This window comes from Bactrocera neohumeralis, chromosome 6, assembly GCF_024586455.1.
Source record: "Bactrocera neohumeralis isolate Rockhampton chromosome 6, APGP_CSIRO_Bneo_wtdbg2-racon-allhic-juicebox.fasta_v2, whole genome shotgun sequence".
Taxonomy (NCBI): domain Eukaryota; kingdom Metazoa; phylum Arthropoda; class Insecta; order Diptera; family Tephritidae; genus Bactrocera; species Bactrocera neohumeralis.
The window spans coordinates 64852182-64871081 of record NC_065923.1 but is presented as its reverse complement, the minus strand read 5'-3'; the positions used below and the strand labels follow the sequence as shown (position 1 = coordinate 64871081).

General features: G+C 35.9%; 5 protein-coding genes across 8 annotated transcripts in view; 3 read left to right on the top strand and 2 right to left on the bottom strand.

Moving 5' to 3' along the window:
• Nucleotides 1-8935, top strand: part of LOC126761687 (uncharacterized) — a 60121-nt gene extending 51186 nt beyond the window's left edge. The window contains exons 11-12 of the mRNA XM_050478047.1: nt 8188-8295; nt 8383-8935. Of these exons, the coding sequence (XP_050334004.1) occupies nt 8188-8295; nt 8383-8863 (589 nt within the window). The 3' untranslated portion in view covers nt 8864-8935. The remainder of the gene's footprint in view (nt 1-8187; nt 8296-8382) is intronic.
• On the bottom strand, nt 1555-5448 carry LOC126761671 (uncharacterized). The gene is made up of 4 exons (XM_050478028.1): nt 4941-5448; nt 2564-2732; nt 2189-2497; nt 1555-2119 (listed from the first exon to the last, which is right to left on the bottom strand). Exons 1-4 carry the CDS (start codon nt 5309-5311, stop codon nt 1706-1708), a joined length of 1263 nt encoding a protein of 420 aa, XP_050333985.1. The 5' UTR covers nt 5312-5448; the 3' UTR covers nt 1555-1705.
• Nucleotides 8936-9637: 702 nt separating the features above from the next.
• Nucleotides 9638-12496, top strand: LOC126761673 (DNA-directed RNA polymerase III subunit RPC4). Of its 2 annotated transcripts, XM_050478029.1 has the most exons (7): nt 9638-10149; nt 10222-10619; nt 10985-11074; nt 11263-11411; nt 11480-11545; nt 11629-11823; nt 11881-12496. In XM_050478029.1, exons 1-7 carry the CDS (start codon nt 9989-9991, stop codon nt 12025-12027), a joined length of 1206 nt encoding a protein of 401 aa, XP_050333986.1. In that variant the 5' UTR covers nt 9638-9988; the 3' UTR covers nt 12028-12496. The 2 variants fall into 2 exon arrangements, with proteins under 2 accessions (XP_050333986.1, XP_050333987.1); XM_050478030.1 differs by lacking the exon at nt 10985-11074 and having other exon boundaries at nt 9645-10149.
• A 7-nt stretch (nt 12497-12503) lies between these two features.
• On the bottom strand, nt 12504-13727 carry LOC126761682 (probable 28S ribosomal protein S26, mitochondrial). Of its 3 annotated transcripts, none has more exons than XM_050478040.1 (4): nt 13663-13727; nt 13510-13597; nt 13133-13373; nt 12504-13073 (listed from the first exon to the last, which is right to left on the bottom strand). In XM_050478040.1, the coding sequence occupies exons 3-4, from the start codon at nt 13339-13341 to the stop codon at nt 12578-12580; spliced, it is 705 nt and encodes a 234-aa protein (XP_050333997.1). In that variant the 5' UTR covers nt 13342-13373; nt 13510-13597; nt 13663-13727; the 3' UTR covers nt 12504-12577. The 3 variants fall into 3 exon arrangements, with proteins under 3 accessions (XP_050333997.1, XP_050333999.1, XP_050333998.1); XM_050478042.1 differs by having other exon boundaries at nt 13133-13368; XM_050478041.1 differs by lacking the exon at nt 13510-13597.
• A 523-nt stretch (nt 13728-14250) lies between these two features.
• The window catches only part of LOC126761676 (phosphatase Herzog), a 97562-nt gene continuing 92912 nt past the window's right edge, over nt 14251-18900 (top strand). Inside the window, exons 1-2 of the mRNA XM_050478033.1 lie at nt 14251-14479; nt 18056-18672. Of these exons, the coding sequence (XP_050333990.1) occupies nt 18600-18672 (73 nt within the window). The 5' untranslated portion in view covers nt 14251-14479; nt 18056-18599. The remainder of the gene's footprint in view (nt 14480-18055; nt 18673-18900) is intronic.

Below are 18900 nucleotides of genomic sequence, written 5' to 3'. Positions count from 1 at the left end.
AATAAAAACGGTCAAACCCTCCCTCCTTCATTTAAAGTTAATATGAAATATATAATATAGGTTAGGTAAGACGGCTGATCGGAGATCACACATGGACTAGAAGTAGTCCTTTGTGAAGCCATTGAAAATCGAACTCCCGTGTTCGAACTTAGAGATCGGCAAACCGTAGTGTATAATATACAACTGATAAATCTTTATATTGATTTATTAATTTTATGAACATTCCATATTTTCATTACAATCTTATCTTGTCAATATATAGTATGTAGCTACCTAATATTAGTGTGATTAATAATAATAAAAGACCAGAGCGAAAATGCTGAGCTTTTTTATATGTAACTGTAGGCTGGACTCCTAAAAACAGACACATACTTATTTGACAGAGTTAGACTTAAGTTAAAGAATACCTTATTTTCTTAGCGAGTGCACACAATAAAGGGTGTCTCATTATGGTGTTTATTTTTCACCAGTTAAATAAATAACATGAACTAATTTTTTGTTTGTTATTTTTTTTTTTTTTTGAAAGAGCAAATATTCGCACTATTTATCAAACACGATTATAGTACACCCCTCTCTCTCTAGTAGACCCAGCTGAAGAAGCAAAATTTTTGATTATAACTATACAAACAAACTTATATGATGCCTTTGAAATACTCACCTTTTTCTGAAATTGTGTTTCCAAAATATTTTCAAACCGTATCCGTACCAAACTTTCAAGCCCTGAGAGTGTAAGCATTGAAGTTTCGTCGACAATGTGAGAACTTTCGATCTGCAGCTGCTTATTAACGTGAACACATCACGATGAAAGTAAACTTCGCCAGAAATGATGATTTCTTGAGGAATATACTATAACCATTGACATATGCTGCTCACTTTCTGACGGGGTGTCTTGTAAAATGAAAGAAATAGAAAAAACCTAAATCCACTATATCGAAATATCAAAAACAACTTCGAAGGTGGTCCAAATGATACATGACCTCGTCGAATTGGATTTATAATTTTGTTTTGATCCGTTAACGTGCGGCTCTTTTGCGAATTTTAGAAGAATGGCAAAATAACAATGTCAATAGATGATTTGATTATCGGTTTTGGAAGAGTGGAAGAGAGTGTTTGGATGCTATAAACGGTGACTTATCTTCTTCGCTGATAATCGTTAAAAATGTATTTTTACCAGTTCCAGCGTGATTGTGCGTCGGTTGTCTTTGAGCCACGCCCATGTGAGTCGAAACAACTTCCACGCGCAACTGTAAGACTACTTAACAGGCTTGAAGCAAACTGAATAAGTTTCTGCATTGTTTCATGACCCTTGATGAAACATAGAATAACTGATCTACACCAGAAAACAAACTACAGTCGAAACAGCAGACTTCTCCCATCGAATCATCTTTTTCTCAAAACTTATCACACTAAACATTTCGGAGTAGAAATTTGAACGACAGATCGAAACCGCTACTGGGGTTTGATGATACAAGAACTCCCACTACTCAGTTTCGCTGAGTTAAATCCAATAAAAAATTCGAAAATTTTTTAAATATTAATTACTTTTAATAATTATAATTATAATTAATAAATTAATTTGTAATTTTGTTTAAAAAAGTTAAAAACTTTTACATATACTATAGATAGGAAATATTTTGTAACTACAAAACACACGTATTTGTCATGAAAAAAAAAAATATGACCCCCTATACCTAGATACATCACTTCAGTCCAGCAAGCCTCTCTCATCGAACGCCTTCAGCATATATTTATACGTCTCCAGGACGCGCTCGTTGCCGTAGATATTGGCACGATTGGCTGCCACACGTTTTTTATCATTAATAGTATTGAAATTCATACCTTTTACCAATTCATCGCCGAGCATAGTCTGAGCGAATGGAAATATAAGTAAATAGTAATTGAAATAATCGGTACGTCGGAGTTCATCGAGAATACACTGCAATGCTGGTATGCGCTCGGCAGGATATTTGAGCGCTAGTAGAGTCGAACGAAAGGCCGCATAATAATGGGCAATGATATCATCATAACTCTGCACCATAACCGGCAATTGCACGCTCGTCATGAAGAGGTTGTGTATATCGAAGGCAGGACTGCCGCAGCTGCTGTTCTGATAGTCCAACTAGATGGGGCGAGGGAATAATTATCGGTATAATTAGTTACAGAGATGTATATCGCATTAGCTACTTACGAACACTGCATCCTCCGCGCTGCCGTCTTTGCTATTATACTTCAGCAGTAAATTGGCAATCCACATATCGCCATGTAAAACTAGGTTCAATTTAGCCTGCGTCCGATCAAATAATGGCAAGAATTTACTGCGAAACACTTCTCGTGTATTTTTTCGCATTTTCGCGATAATGCTTTCGTAGCCCGGCCAAGTTTCTAAAATCTTAACGACATACTCTATATTGTCGTACATTTGATCCTCAATCCAAAGTTCTAAAGCCGGATCGCTAACTGCATAAAACTCACGCATTTTACCCTCAATGCCAGGGTGCTATTATGGTAAGAGGGGTTATAAGTACTGGATTAGAGAAAAGAAGTATGTTTGCAGGGTACTTACCCCCTCCTTGAAGATGAGCGACGCTGCATGATATTCTCCCAAACGTTTAAATAAGAGACGTGTTTCGTCCTCGTTGTACCCAGTTGTGCGTGGCCGTATAACATAGCCACGTGGTGTTAGATCTTCAAAAAAATGTGTTTCTCTGTTATTTTTAATAGCGTGATAAACACTGAAAAGAAAAGGAAAAATATTTTTTGAAACGTGTTTAAGCTCTTAAATCTAGAGTGGTAAACATAAGTGCGATAATCTGCTTACGAGGTAACCATATGACAAACAACTTTTAAAACAAATTTCCGCAGTTATTATATAATATGTTATGAAGCCGGTTCTAACGATGCCATGATCCAATCAGGAAAGAAGAGAATATTTGTTGTTGTAGCAAAGTATCTTAAACCTGCTTGGAGGTGCAAGGAGATTATCATCGAAGTCATACAACGAGAGGAAACGATTTGTTTCGATTCATTCACACAACAGTAGGCTCTACGTAGCCGGAACAGATCCGAGCGAGGTCAAATACTGTCAACTCGGCAGTATATACCAAATTTTTTCCTCAAGGCCATTTTCTGTCGCTATGCAACAACAACCTGTTTCGATGAAGTCAAAGCATTGGAAGAAGAATGTTAGATGAGCTGGTTTGATGGCGCATGCCAGGAGATGTCCTGCGGAGACCTATGCAGGGCATAGGCTCGGTATGTTGGAGTCTATTATGGATAAGCAAGAGTTTCGCATATTGCAGCCAATGTTGCACAAATCCTAGTGTTAAATTAAGTTTAGTTAACCTTAAGGATATCAATCTCGTCGTGATTTATTGACGCCGCTCTGGAGATTTAGGGAGGATGTGCCAAACCGATCTTCAGAGCCCACAGATACTAAATCCGGATCAAAAGAACTGAAATTATACCGACTGTATGGTATATATCGGTATATTTGGATCAAAGAACTTAAGTATTATCGTCTGTAATGCTAATACTACCGTTACATTGCACCAATATTACGCCACCATTCCTAACTTTCAATGTAGGGTTTTCGAGTTTCTTTTCGATATCCTGAATCTATCCCGTATTAAATGTCTAGCTGTCGTTATTGTTGGCGGTAGCCTTCTTAACGTTATATACAGATCAATAATGCCTCTTATGATAACAGGTACTTTCTGCGAAATTAATTTTCCACATTTACAGACCGGCTATACTGACTCGTACTAATTGATAAAACATTTAAAACTGAAAAAAATGACAAATATTTCTATAAAGTAGTTGTTGTCGATGAGAGAAATAGCCATCAACAAAAATCAAGAGCGTGAGCGAAAATTCTCTTATAAATGAAAAAAAGGTCTGAGTAGATGAACAGATAATTTGTCAATCAGCTGTAAAAAGCGTAAAACGAAGAGAAAACAGCTGAGTTGGCTTAACAATTTTTTGTGTTGCTTGTGTTGCTTTAAAACTTTGCAGAGAAGTCTGAAATTGAAGAGCATAGGCAGTTGAAACTTAATTACATTTTCAGACCATAAACTCTAAACAGATTTCAAGAAAAAAATATTTCTTATATTATTAGTCTTAGTCTGTAATTGCAGACAGATGTTTTCTGAAGAAATATTTTTGCGGTGAATAATTTTAGCTTGCAAAATAATGGGTTGTCAAAAAAGTCTTGCGGTATTTTTATTGAATTTTTTTTTTATTGAAATTGAAATGAATTTTTGATGACTCATGCCCAGCTCTTGACCGATGCTACGGCTGCTACTATGCCGGTCTCTTTCGACCAATTCAGCGATTTTATCGCAATTTTCGACGACAGGCCTTCCGGAGCGTGGCGCATCTTCGACCACCTCTACACCAGAACGAAAACGTTGAAACCATCGTTGTGCGGTGGAAATGGAAACTGTATCGGGTCCATAAACTGCACAAATTTTATTGGCGGCTTGAGATGCATTTTTGCCTTTATCGTAGTAGTACTGTAAAATATGCCGTATTTTCTCTTTATTTTGCTCCATGTTTGCGACGCTATAACTCACGAACGACTTAAAAGAAACGACAATCAATCAAACACGCGTGAAATGAGCTTTCCAAAAAGATATAGCATGACCCGATGCGACGAATAAAACTAGAACTACGCGCTTTCAGCGCCAACTAGCGAAAATACCGCAAGACTTTTTTGACAGCCTATTATCTTCAGCAGAAGATCTACGACTCTTTTGCATTGAACTGTTGCATAGCGCTCTTAGTAATTGAATGAATGAGGTACATTCAAAACACTGATCTAATACCGCCAAGATCGACTCTCTCGCGACCGCGTGTCTTAAAAAATTCGCTTTCTATATAAGAACCTGTTCCCTACTTTAAAAAAAAAAGCAAATTTCTTCAATGAATATTAAAATACTCACGTCGGTGACACCTGTTTGCGCCCACAACTAAGCAGCGTCTTATTGATCTCAGGCAGCACATTTGCGTACATGAATTGCTCATTAGAAATTGAAGTTAAATTATCAAACAAGTCTTTGACCAGCACATTCAGCACGCACTCATCCGCTCTTGTAACTGCACTTTGTCCGTCCTTACTTTTGTTATCATTCAATGCATATTTCAATGTAACACGATAGATATCACTGCAATAGTTGCCGAACGATATCTGTGGTATCACTTGCAATTCGCGTAATTTTACCGTTTCACCAAATAACCGTAACAATATTTGATTGAAAAATTCTTCGCACAAGTAGTCGGGAAAGACGTTTACATCGTTAATTGCAGTAGTCATATTTGGTGTTTGTTTTATTGTTGTTGGTATTAAGTTATGGTGCTCAATTATTGTTGTTTTCGTTTTACGCGAGTCGCTAGTATACCCGCAGTAGTTGTATGCACTTGACGCTAAATTTGTTGTGAGAGACTCGACAAGTAGTTGGTGTATTTAAATGCTCAATTCTAGTGATAAACGATGATGAAATTGTATGAAGCTTGAGCTTTTACGAGCTTTCAGAAGTGTTTGTTAGCGATAAATTGTTTGCTCTCATTGAGTTGTATGTGTTTGATGAAATTCGTTGTTTTCTGAAAATGTGTAATATGTTCTTCTCTTTTAATTGCTATGTGAGCTTTTTGGTTCACGCTTTTTCAAAATAGTCGAAAGCTTGGAATGTGTTTCTGTATTTCAATATTTTATTTTGGAAAGATGTGAATATTATATATTATATTTAGTAGCTGATGTTGTTGTAAAGGTAGAAAATATTCTCAAAACGATTTTAGGAATGCTGCGTAGTCCATAGTACATGGACGAATATAAAAATCTGTAGACCCGACTACCGTAGGAACGAAATTTTATCTTATACTTGATCTCTTACATACATACTCATTCATTCAGACGGTTCTATTCAATTCTATTGCCTTATAATTTTTTGCCAGATTAACTATATTAGGGGATTAAATATATCCCTTCTGCTTTTTTGCTCTTTATTCAATGCTTTATAAAAAGTGTTACAGTGATCGGATTTAGTTCAAATATGGCCGTTTCGTTCGATAATCTGTTTCCATCTAGACGGCAACTTCATAACACTCCCTCGTAGAAGTCGCCCTCCTTAATCGCAAAGAACTCGGACAGCCACTTTTCACAAGCCTCTTTTGAGTTCAACTTTACACCAACAAGAGCGTTCGCCATGGACTGGAACAGGTGGTAATCACTTGGCGCTATGTCCGCGCTATATGGTGGATTCGATAAAACCTCTCATCCGAGCTCCCGTAGCAGCTGACGAGTCGTCAACGAAGTGTGTGGTCTGGCGTTGTCCTGGTGGAACACTACACTCTTCCTGTTGGCCAATTCTGGACGCTTCTGGTCGATCGCCTGCTTCAAACGGTCCAGTTGCAGCTCATAGTGGATGATTCCCTTCCCATCCCACCAAACACACAGCAAAACCTTCCTGGCCGTCAGTCCCGGCTTGGTCACTGTTTGGACGATTCACCGGCCATCGACCGCGACCGTTTTCGCTTGATATTGTCGTATGTGATTCTTCTTTCAGCGCCAGTCACTATTCCTTTCAAAAATGGGTCGAGTTCGTTCCGTTTTAGCAGCATATCGCAGGCGTTGATTCGGTTCAGAAGGTTTTTTTGCGTCAAATCATGCGGTACCCAAACATCAAGCTTTTTTGTGTATCCAGCCTTCTGCAGATGGTTTAAAATGGTTTGGTGACTAACTCCCATCTTCTGGGCGATGTCACGAGATGGTAATGCCGGTCTAACTCGATGTTATCCCATGATTTGATCGGTATTCGTCGTCACAGGTCTTCCCCGGCTGGCTTATCCATGTTGTCGTATTCACTCGCTCTGAATCGTCGAAACCATTCCTCCGCAGTTCGAAGTGATAGAGTGCCATCCCCCAAAACACCATTAATCTCACGGAACGTTTCTCTAGCGGATTTGCCTTTAACGAAGGAAAACTTTAAAATAGCGCGAAATCTAAAAACGTAACCGGCCGGTGGTTTTCATCCAAAGGAAAACATTTTACTAGTTCTTTTTAGCCAGTTTGTTTGCTAGAAACATTAAGGTTATTTAATAAGAAAAAAGGATCTTTTAGACGAAAGTTTTCCATGCAAGCCCTTGATTCCGATCGTTCGGTTTGTATGGCAGCTATATGCTATAGTAAGCCGATCTGAACAATTTCTTCGTATATTACATTATTATCTTAGAAAATAACATGTGCCAACTTTTGTGAATATATCTTGTCAAATGTGAAAGTTTTCCATACAAGAACTTGATTCCGATCGTTCAGTTTGTATGGCAGCTATATGTTATAGTGGTCCGATATTGGCAGTTCCGAGAAATGAGTAGCTTCTTGAAGAGAAAATGACGTTTGTAAAATTTCAAAACGATATCTTAAAAACTGAGGAACTAGTTCGTATATATACAGACAAACGGACAGACAGACAGACAGACGGACATGTCTAAATCGACTCAGCTCAACCTAATGATCATTTAAATAAATACTTTATAGGGTCTCCGACATTTCCTTCTGGGTGTTACAAACTTCGTGGCAAACTTAATATGCCCTGTTCAGGGTATACAAATTCCACCAACATATTTTTATTAACGATGTTACTTCGTAAATTCTTCCGAATTTTAATTAAAACTAAAAATTTAATTTAACTTCTTCTGAATTAGAATTATAATTAATTGCTAAAATGAACGAGCGTCTTGAGCATCTTGGAAATTGGTATCGGCTGCTCTTTTTGGCATAGAAGGGGTTATAATGGAGCTCCAGCAATGAGCGGTGAATTTCATGGAGCAAGCATACCTAACATCTTGTTTCCGATTAGCCATATACATATGTATGTATGTATGTATGTTCACTGCGCAGCTTTTGACGAAGAAACAACTGAACAACAAAACTGAATTCTAGGACAAAGCGATCTTGGTCACGATATTGGTTGAAAATTTGGCAAACAAACTCACGAAGAATCAATGTAGTATGCGACGATGCATTATCGTGATACAAAAACTAAGAGTTGTCGGCCCATAATTCCGACACTCAAATAGTAGTAATCGCCACTTGTACTGCTCTCTTGGCAAACCGTACGAATAGTTACAGACCCAATATTTCATCCGAGTTTTTTTGCTTGAGTTTAACCCTTCACCCTTCTTCTATTGCAGCATGTATGTCAAGATCCCTAAAGCTCTATGCAACACGGCAGAGATACATAAATTTGTGGAGCCCATTGAAGATTTCACCTTCAAGAGCACACAACATCACCTGCGCGAGTAATTAGACGTCTTTTTTTATACAAGTCATTTCCTTCATAATCGTTTTACTTTTTCTTCTTCCTCAACACATACTTACATACATAGTGCGATCGAATATTATTTACGACCACGAATACGTATCGCTTTGGCACAACTCTGGAGCGAAAACAATTGGAAAATCAAGCTAGAAGATCATAAACGTCGCATGTTTCGTGAACAGCAACGCACTGTGCTGTATAAGGCAATGTTGCGCCATCAGGTCTACCCCAAATATTGGCAATTCCGCGAGGACTTTTACGGTCATGTCAAGGATATTGATTTCTTCAAATTTGTCATACTGCGCTGCTATAAACCCGAAGTAACTGAAGTAGAAAAAACTCAAGAAACTACAGAAAAGGTGCGTTTTGCAACAGAGACGAGAACAAGTGCCGATAAACCATCACCTATGGTAGCCTCCCCACCTTCAAAGCCAAAATTCACCGAAAGTGGTTTGCAGTTGAGACATTCAATGGCAAAATATCGTGGCCGAACTCCACCCAAATGTATAACAACATTAACGCATATTACCGATAAATTAGATGGTTGAAATATATATTTGATTCTACATATACTCTGAATTGCTTGATTTATAGATTGGAATCTTTGTAAGTTACTTATTTCAGCCAAATATCAATTTTTTCTTAAAGCGAACATTTCTTCGTAGTAATTATTAAGAATGTTTAAAATTTCTGTATTGCAATTATGCCTACAAAAGCGATATCCTTTAATCGATTTTACAAAAAACTGTTACTTCCGCCTGGCATGTTTTATTTTATTTCAAATTCTTCTTTATTTATTCTTATATGTACCGATAATCGACTGCTATCCCTAAATAAAAGCGACGGCAGCGCATACCAAAATGAGGGCGGCGTCAGCGCATAGCGTTGAAAAATTCGATTTTGACAGCGCGTTAAGAAGTAAAGTTAGCTGCAGAAAACGAAATAAAAACAATTTCTCTGAAAAATATCCTGTCGCGTGATATTTAAAGCTTGTAATAATGGATATAATTATTATTAATAACATAATTAAATTTGCATTTCATTTCTTTTGCTCCAATTTTAGAATTAATGTGAGAATTGGAAGTAAAGTGCCGTTTTATTTAGGGATACTGTAAAAAAGCGCACTCAACACTTTTATTTAGGTATGCCTGTGAAGAAAACTTAACTTGCTATCATTATTTTAAGCTCTCGACTTTAGTATTGAATGAAGTTTACAAAAAACAAAAACCATAATTATTATTTAAATTTTATATAGTAATAATTCATGTCAAAGGATTGAAATAACTGCGTACAAAAAGTAAAATTTTCTAAAAGCTTCTAAAATCAAAGATAAGAATAATTTATTGTGAATGAACATAACAACAAGAAGTAGACAGTTTAACAAGAATTTGACGTGCACCAAAGGAGGTAATCAAAACAACAACAAAAACCACAAACATCACAAATCGGGTGCTATTTATTTGCCACATGTCCGCCGAGAATGAGAATGTGCATCAAACTAAGACCAAAACAAGTATTTAAAAAACATAAGTCAACAAAGCAGGATCAGTTGCAGCGAAAACAAAAAGTACATTTGTACCGCACATAATAAATACTGAACCCCGGCAACTAACTACAAAGTGCTCGTTACTAAACGTAGTACGCACATCATAGATACTAAAACAGCGTTAATCATGAACGGCAGCTCGGCAGCAACTACACCAACACTTCATAAATTAACATCTTTAAAGCCGGCTCGTGATTTGACACTGGGTGGACGTGGTGGCAATGCCGGCGCTAATGCAGCGAAAAAAGTATTCACGCCCAACCTCAATGTAGTGCGCAACAAGAACACGTGAGTTGTAAAGGACGAAAACAAATTGTGATAAATTATTAATTAGTCGGTTATCAACGTCTTTATTTTTAGCAATGTGAAAACTTCTAAAGACACTACAGCGCGTGGTGGTCGTGGGCGCGGTGCGCGAGGTGGACGCGGTGCCGGCAGTGGTACGCGTGGTGGACGTGGTGGTGCTGCAGGCGGTGCCAATTCATCACTCATACAAACCACCGGTGTGTTTTCAGAAGGTGCTGGTGCTATAAACATACGTAAAACAAGCTCGGGCGGTTCAGGTTTCAGCAGTCGAAATACCGATGATACCGCCTCACAAATGCGTCGGCCGACTATAATTAAACAGGAACATTTGAAAAAAATTGATACGAAAGCTGATGAAGAGCAGCTGCGTGAACTACTTGGTGATACAGATGAAGATGATTTAGTAGATGAAAAGACTGATTTAGAAATGATGCCGGTCAAACTGAGTAACGGTAAGTTTTATTGAAATTGTGAAATATGAATTTTGTGCAAACCAAAGGTGTGAAGAGTCGAAATATACATGTGTGTATGCTCGATTTGAACAAGTTCATTTGGTATACTAGTTAATCATGCGGGCTTGTATAAAATCAAAGGTGACACAATGCGCGTAAGCTATGTGTTTATTGTGCGCCAAGTGGGAAGATTACTGCTTATAACCGCTTTCGTTTGACGTACGAGAATTTAGCCTAGCACCATAATCAATTACTCATTTTTTTAATGTTTACTTTTTGGGTTGTCCTTATACACTTTTCCCCCCTCTACACACATGCATACATGCATACGTAAACAATCATACACTTACACTTGCTCCCGTTAGCCAAGTGGAAGCCTATTAAAGTTGAAGTTAAGCAAGAGAAAGTAGAGGCTGAAGTAAAAGATGAAGCTGCTGAAATTTGTGAAGATATCGGTGAGTGGGCAAGAATAACTGCAAATATAGTGTACATTTAAACAGGAAAAATAAACAACCAGAAATTCGCATTTTTTCAGAGGACAATTACATTGAAGTCATATCATACAAAATATTTATTAACCTCTTGTTATGATACATATATTTTTCAATTTTAATAACTTTTTTTAATTTTATCTGTTGCATAGAATCCGCTGTCGCTATTGCACAAAATTTGCAAACGCAGGTTGTAAGGGAAGAGGAGCAGCAACTACGCACAAACGGCGCTTTGGAGCGATATCCAGAGTCCGTTGCTGAGCTGTTAGACCGGACACAATCACAGCTCTTATTATTACAGGTGCGTGGCTTAACAGAAGTATATAAATAAAAAAAAATTTATGGTTGCTGATTTTGTTTTTTTTTTAGCTGCCAAATGTGTTGCCTTGTGAAGACGATTTGGAGGAAGTTACTGAAAAGCCGAATCATGAAAAGGTTTTTAAAATTTTCATTTTTTTTTGTTTTTAAAATATTATATGTAGAAAACTGATTAATAACAAATGCATTTTTATTTTTAGAACATTTCCGCAGACACACCTTCTACATCACAAAATCCACCTGCTACAAAACCACCAACGAAGCGTACATCGATGAAAGATTTGGAAGAGGGTAAAATTGGTAGATTACTACGCTACAAGTCGGGGAAAGTAAAGTTGGTTTTAGGCAATACGTATTTCGATTTGAATATGGGCATTGAAACTGGTTTCCTACAAGTGCGTAATTTTAGTAGAAAAAATATGCTTTTAATAAACTATGTCTACACATTTCAGGACCTCATGTCCATCAATACCAATCGGGAGGAGCGTAGTGGCAATATGATTAATCTCGGTTCCATACAAGCCAAACTGACAGTCACACCCGATTGGGAGCATTTAATGGAACAGGAAGAACGACGACAGCGTTCAAAACCTGCATAGCACTGCGAACATTATAACTTTTATATAAACTTAGTTATAAATTAAGTGTTAATTTGACGTCTATTTCTAAGTTACTGTAGTTATAAACGAGCAATGGCACCCAGAAGCTAATTTTGTGAAATTAGTACAGGGAAGGCATTAAGAAATCATAAACAATTGATCCTATATATATATATATATATTTTTTTTTTTGTAAAATAGAAAGTTATTAAAAAGTAATTGTTTACTTTAACAAACATATGTATTTTAGTCATGTACATGTGTATTTAATAAAGCTAAACTGTGAGATATAACAAAGTGAGAAAATAATCGCATTCTTTCATTTTTAGCTTGAGTGTTAAACAAAGTTTAAATTAAAAAAATTTGAAACCAAAATTTTAAAAATAAAAAACCACTTCGTTATATATGTAATTCAACCTTTTGAAAGCTGTACACAAAAGTTTAAAAAAAAATTTGAAAATAAAAATATCCACGGATTTCTACTTGTATGACTATGGCTCAATATATTTTGCACTTTATTAATTGAACATAATTTTACAGCACTAAGACGCTAATTACTAGCTTCAATTGTTTGTTGCACTTCCGTATCTTGCACGCCACTGGTGGCTGGAGTACCTTTACCACCTGGCAAAGTGGTACGTCCTCGATAGATATTACCTTGTAAATCTATAGAGAAGTTATAATCAACTGGGTTAGCTAAGGCCTGTTCAATAGCAGTTTCAAGATTTTCATGGGTTATAAATGTTTTCGCCAATTCTTTCTCACGCCTAACTATTTCTTCAATACGTTCCATGCGTTCCTCTTCACGCACACGTGCCGCTTCCAAGCGTTCACGTATTTCTGCTGCTTGTCGTTCACGCTCTTTCAACAAACGTTCATTTCTTTCGACTGCAATTTTTTGATTCCATGCTTCGTTCTCTTGCATACAACGTGCGAACTCGGCTTCTTCCTGCTCCGGTGTTAACACAATGTGATCAGCCGTGGTTGTTACATTCAAACGCAAGACCTCTTCACGAAGATACTGTCGTAAGGAGCGCATTTGCAGCCTATTAATACAAAGTAAAGCACGTTTACAATATAAATAACAATAAGTATGTGTGCATACTTGTAATTATTATGCAAACGCACAAGTTCAGCTTTTTCCTCCGCGTTCTGTTCCTTGCGTTCGGGCACGCGATATAGTTTGCTCTTTGCCACTGGCAACCAACGCGGCTTTCTGCGCCAACGCACGAATTCCAATGCAAAAGCGGAGCTACTGGTTTTCGACTCATTAATTGTGAGCCTTGCTAAAACGCCGGTTGTGGTGCGTAGCATTGTGGTGTACTGTTGCAAGCTGTACCACTACGCTGTAACAGAATAAATTGTTGATTATTACATAGGGCAGTTATTTAAAAAATATTGAAATAAATTTATTGAAAATCTAATTTCTTTGATTATAAATAAATAATAAATATAACCGTAATTATATAATTTCATGTTTACCGCTTCACCAATTTTAGGAATTTGATTTTTACACAGCTAGCTCACTTGTTATATCACATGCAAGGCAACAAATATGCGGTGAGTGGCGCTGGTTAAATTAAATCATAAATTAATATAATATTGATAGATAAATCTAAAATTAGGGCTATTTACGTTAGTTGCAAATAATAATTTCACTGCATGTGGCTGAGAAAAACAAAATATTATAGTAGATATGGTCATATGATAGAAGGAATTCAATAAGATTTGGAACACAGATGGCTAAATAGGCAACAAATTATTTTGTTCTTAACTGAATTTTAATGAAGTTATTTTACAACTGTGACAGATAGCAGTCGTATAAATAAAAGGTCACTGATAATACTTTAATAATAATTAAAAATAAATCGACAAATAAAATAAATTGTTATAAGATATAGTGTTTCCCATATTATCTTGTTGAGTTTTTTGTATAGAAAAATTTTAAGCCTTCTAGTTTTTAATACAATATATCAAATTTCTTTACTTATTGCAATATCAGGCAATTATTTTTATTTTTAATTAATTTAATAAGAATTCATAACAAGTTTTCCAATAAGCATTTTGCATCATCTTGAACACATTGTACATTTTCAGTACTGCCAAATCAAAGAGCAGTTGGCAATTCTGATGGCAATTCCGCTTTAATTTGTGATTCTTGTATAAAATTGTGCACACTTTGTTCACTGCTTCTATTTTCATAAATTGTTCGTAATTTGTTCAGTTTCTTTTAGACTACAAGGAGAAAAGGTGTTGTGTTATACGGTTTAAACGCGTACGATTGCATATGGCGGAAATTTTTTGTTTTTATTTTTTTCTACTACATACAAATTTGAAACGAAACGAGTGCGATTATCGTCAAATAGGCGAATTAGTGTCGAAATAAAACGAATACTAAAGGACCGGCTATAAGGCATAGACGTGATTAAGTGGAAAACGCATAAAGCGCAGTGTAAATATTTTCAAATATACTATATTTTTACAATATTTTTCGTATATATGTATGTATGTAAACGAGAGTGTAAGCGTATTAGTTCATTCAATCGTCGTCTCCAAAAATTCCTTTGTGTGTAGCGTTAATGGGTGTATGTGTGTGAATTATTTGACTTCTATGTATATTTGTGTGCGTTCCGCTTTCCGAACTGTTGCGCACACCTTAAAAGTGGCTGGTAGCCAAAAGCAGTCAGTGAACGGCTACGAGCGCGGAGCCAGAAGCAGAAACGACAACAGCGGCGGCAGCGACGACTGTTGAACGCGATCAAAAGCAAAAACAATAAAAGTGTAAATACATAAGTAGCAGCAGACACTGGTATAGATGGAGACGGAAGCGAAGACGGTGATTGTATGTTATGAGATAAAAGACTAAGCAGCAACAAAAGCAGATAAAAGTGGCTGTAGAGAGGAATAGAAAATAATACGTGTATATATGTAAAATGTTTATGCTTTTATTAGTAATATGATTGTGTTGCTACAAAGGGAGAATAATATGCGCAAAACGAAACAGACGGCAAAAAATATTGCATATAAAAATTATTTGTGGAAAAAGAGCTGCGTGAGAATTAGCAATAACGACTAAATGCATAAAAGAAGTCATATAAAATGAAATGCATAGAACTTCTAGTATTCTTTATTTAGTTTTGCTTTCAAGTTTAAGAACGTCATTTTTATTTTACACTCGTCTGGTAAGACCACCATTGACCACATAACTCTTTGAGGGATCATCATAAATAAATAAATATGCATTTCCAATAAAGTATTTGTTCTAATACTCATAAGGTTAACCGGGGTACCGATAACAATCAAAAATGATTTATAATAAAAGCAGCATAACATCAGTGTTTCGGCGTCGGCGTTGGCGTCAATGTACCCAACGCTAGCGGTGTCGCAAAGGTGCGCTCTTCTTTGTCTTTGAGTCTATATTTGGAATTTTGGCTTGTACGTTTGATCAATTGTGCAAAGTACATAGTTTGATTTAATTTTTTTAAATTTATAACATAATTTTCAGCACATTTTGTTAATGATTCGGTTTAAAAATTCATATTCATGAATTCTATATAGACAAAACCTGTTACAACCGCAAAAAATAAGCGCAACCTCGTTTAGTGTCTGAAAAGCGGCAAGTGCACAAATTTGTATTAATATTACTGTCCGTTGAATGTAGACCGCAAAGGGAAGTGACAAAAATAAGTCAACAAACACATAGCCCCAGAGCATAAAATGTCTGAGGGCACTTCTACAGCCATTGCCGCCGTTGCCGTTGTGGTAGCCGACACTGCACAAGCACAGCAAAATGGTCGCTATCGTGCATATTGCGATTTGTGTACCCAGTTCTTTGTAATATGTACATATGTATATTAACTTTTAGTATCATTAACTACGTACATATGTACATATTTCCTCGCGTTAGCTCAGAACTACATAAAACAATTTCATTTTACAGCAAATGAGCACGCATCGTCTCGTTTTTTATGCAAATCATAAGCATAACTATACTATGCTGCGCTGCGCTACTTTGCTTTGTTTGCGACGCTGATGAAGTCAAGTGAATCGGGTGAAGTGGTTGCAAAGCTGCTGACGCGGGCAATCAAAGTGACTTGAGTGTGCTGAAATGAAGTTTTTGTATATTTTGTTGCGTTAAGGAGTGGGTGTAAGGGGTGCAAATCATGCAAAATAAACAATATACATACATATCTATGATCTGTGCTAAATTTATCTCTATTTCGCGTCTAACACCACTATCTACAGAGTTATTTTGCATTTGTTTGGTAATTTTATTGTCATTCTCTTTTACATTTATAATTTCTTGGTATTCCTCCTTGCTGCATTCGTACATCAAGTTGGAAAATTTTAAATTCAAAACGAGTTGTCAGTTGCGTCGACTACGACGTCATTGAAGTGCTGTGCTGCTACTTCGTAAAGCATCGTGCGAAGTCAGTGTACACTGCATTTGACTGCGCTGCTGCTCTGTCAACGCGTCTTGATACGAAGATACGCTGCGCAAGTGCCAATCGCTCGTCAGTGGCTGAGGCAGTGCTGCAACTCGTGCTTCGTCGCAGATAGGCATTTTGACGAACTTTTTCTTTTTTTTTCGCAGTATGCGCGGTGTGTATTTATATGAAGAATTATGTACTTATGTATGTATGCGTGTTTGTTGTGAATGGTGTACAGTGTATTGTGTGCTATCTGCGCAATGAGTTTATATTAGCCTTTAACTTTCTCAATTTAAAATAAAATTAATATACATACATACATACATATCATATACTACATATAATACACAATCAATCACCTTGGCTAGTGGTTGTAATTTCACTGCTTTGAAAATGTGCCGATACTCGTATACCTCCATATTTATGTGTATGCATCATATATAATATATACTTTTTTAACTGAGGTAAATAAAGTTAGCACTATTTATTAATATGTTTTTTTTTTTTGTATTCAGTTCAATAATTCGCAAATTTAAATATACAATCAATCACCTTGGCTATAATAAAGTGGTTGTAATTTTCAACAGTTCACTGCTTTGAAAATGCGTAGAATACTCGTATACCTCCATATTTATGTGTATGCGTATCAGTCTAAATAAATTTACATTTGCCGACGTGAATATTCGCACACAAAGAGCGAATACAATCTCCAACAATAGATTGTTGTATTTCTAACGGTTAAATCTCGATTAATTTTGAAGAAATCTGACGAGTAGACAGACCTTGATGGAAATAAATGGGGTTATGTCCGCCCTAATGTCAATGTAAATACCTATTCAGGGTCTAAGTTTCTAGAACCGTTTTCTTTTGTGAGTTTTCCTTGATAGTTGTAATTAAAATTAATAAACCCTGAGACCTTATAAGAAATACATACACATATTTGAGTGATCAGCGTGATGAGCTTAGTCGATTTAGCAATATCCGTCTGTCTGTATATTCGCGAGTTAGCTCTTCAATTTTTGATATAAAAGATCTGAAATTGTAACACTTGCTCCACAAGAATCTGCTCATTTGTCGGAACCTGATATCGGACCACTATTGCAAATAGCTGTCCTAAAAACTGACCGATAAAAAGTTTTTTATTTGACGAGGTACATACTCGTACATCACGAAATTTGAAATGGATTATTGTTCAAGGAAACGATACAATCTTTCAACAAATTGTGAATGTCAGACCTCTGTAGCATATAGCATATGTACATATAAGTATGTAGCTGCCATGCAAACTGATCAATTTCTGTTCACCAAATTCGAGATGGTTTATTGCCCGTGAAACAAATTTCAGATCGGATCACTGTAGCATGTAGCTGCCATACAAACTGACTTATCAAAATAGAGTTCTTGCGTGAAAACTTTTGCATTTGTGAAGGATGTTATAACTTTGTTGCAACCGATTCTCTTTTCATATTTATTTCCTATTGATTTGTATTGTATTATTATGTAAATATTTTAGAAAAATATTTAATGATTAGATTTTATTGTTTTTGCATCATATACAAATATCATATCATTAACACTGTTTTTACTTTCAATTTCAGGTTTTCTTTGTGTTCTCCATGTTTGCTGTGGTTCCTTTGAGTTAAAAAATATATATTAAAAATATATGAAAGTTTATTTAACATAATTTTACACAAACAACAGTATTTTTGTAATCACAGAACAAAAATAAAGCGTTTGCTTTACAGAGTGATATTTCTACAAAAAAATATTAGAGATTATTGCATAATTTCGGCGGAAAGCGAAACGCCTTTTAACAATCAAACAAAAAGGTGAAAAAATATATAATAATATTATATGTACAAGTATATTTAACGACGACACGCGCACAGCAGCCGATAAGTGAAACGAAATTCAAAGAGCCATACATAAAAAATATTAATAATACATAAAATAATAAACAAGTGTGTGAAAGATATCTTTGAATAAGATTTTAGTTTTTTTTTTTATTATTTATATTTTGTACGTGCGAAATTTATTTTTGTCAATTTTTGTTGTTGTTTTAAACACATAAACAAAACGACGGCGGCGGCAGGCAAAGTCTTCTATTTGCCTACCGAGAGTGAAGTAAAAAATTTATGCTAAATGGATGCAACATCAATAATCACACAAGTCTCACGCGACGATGAGCAGTTGAACGTGTGTCCAAATGAGAAAGGTGAGTCACCATAAATATAAAAGTAAGGTAAAATAATGTGCATATAATGTGAGCTAAAAATATACTATATGCACATATTTGCAGTGAAAAAAGAAATACAAAAACAGAATATAAAAAATAAAATATTTTGACATGAAAATATTAAAAACTTTTTTATTATTTGCACAAATTAGTATTATTTTAAGAACTTTGACAAATATCAAATTAACGAAGCGTCAAGCAAAAGAA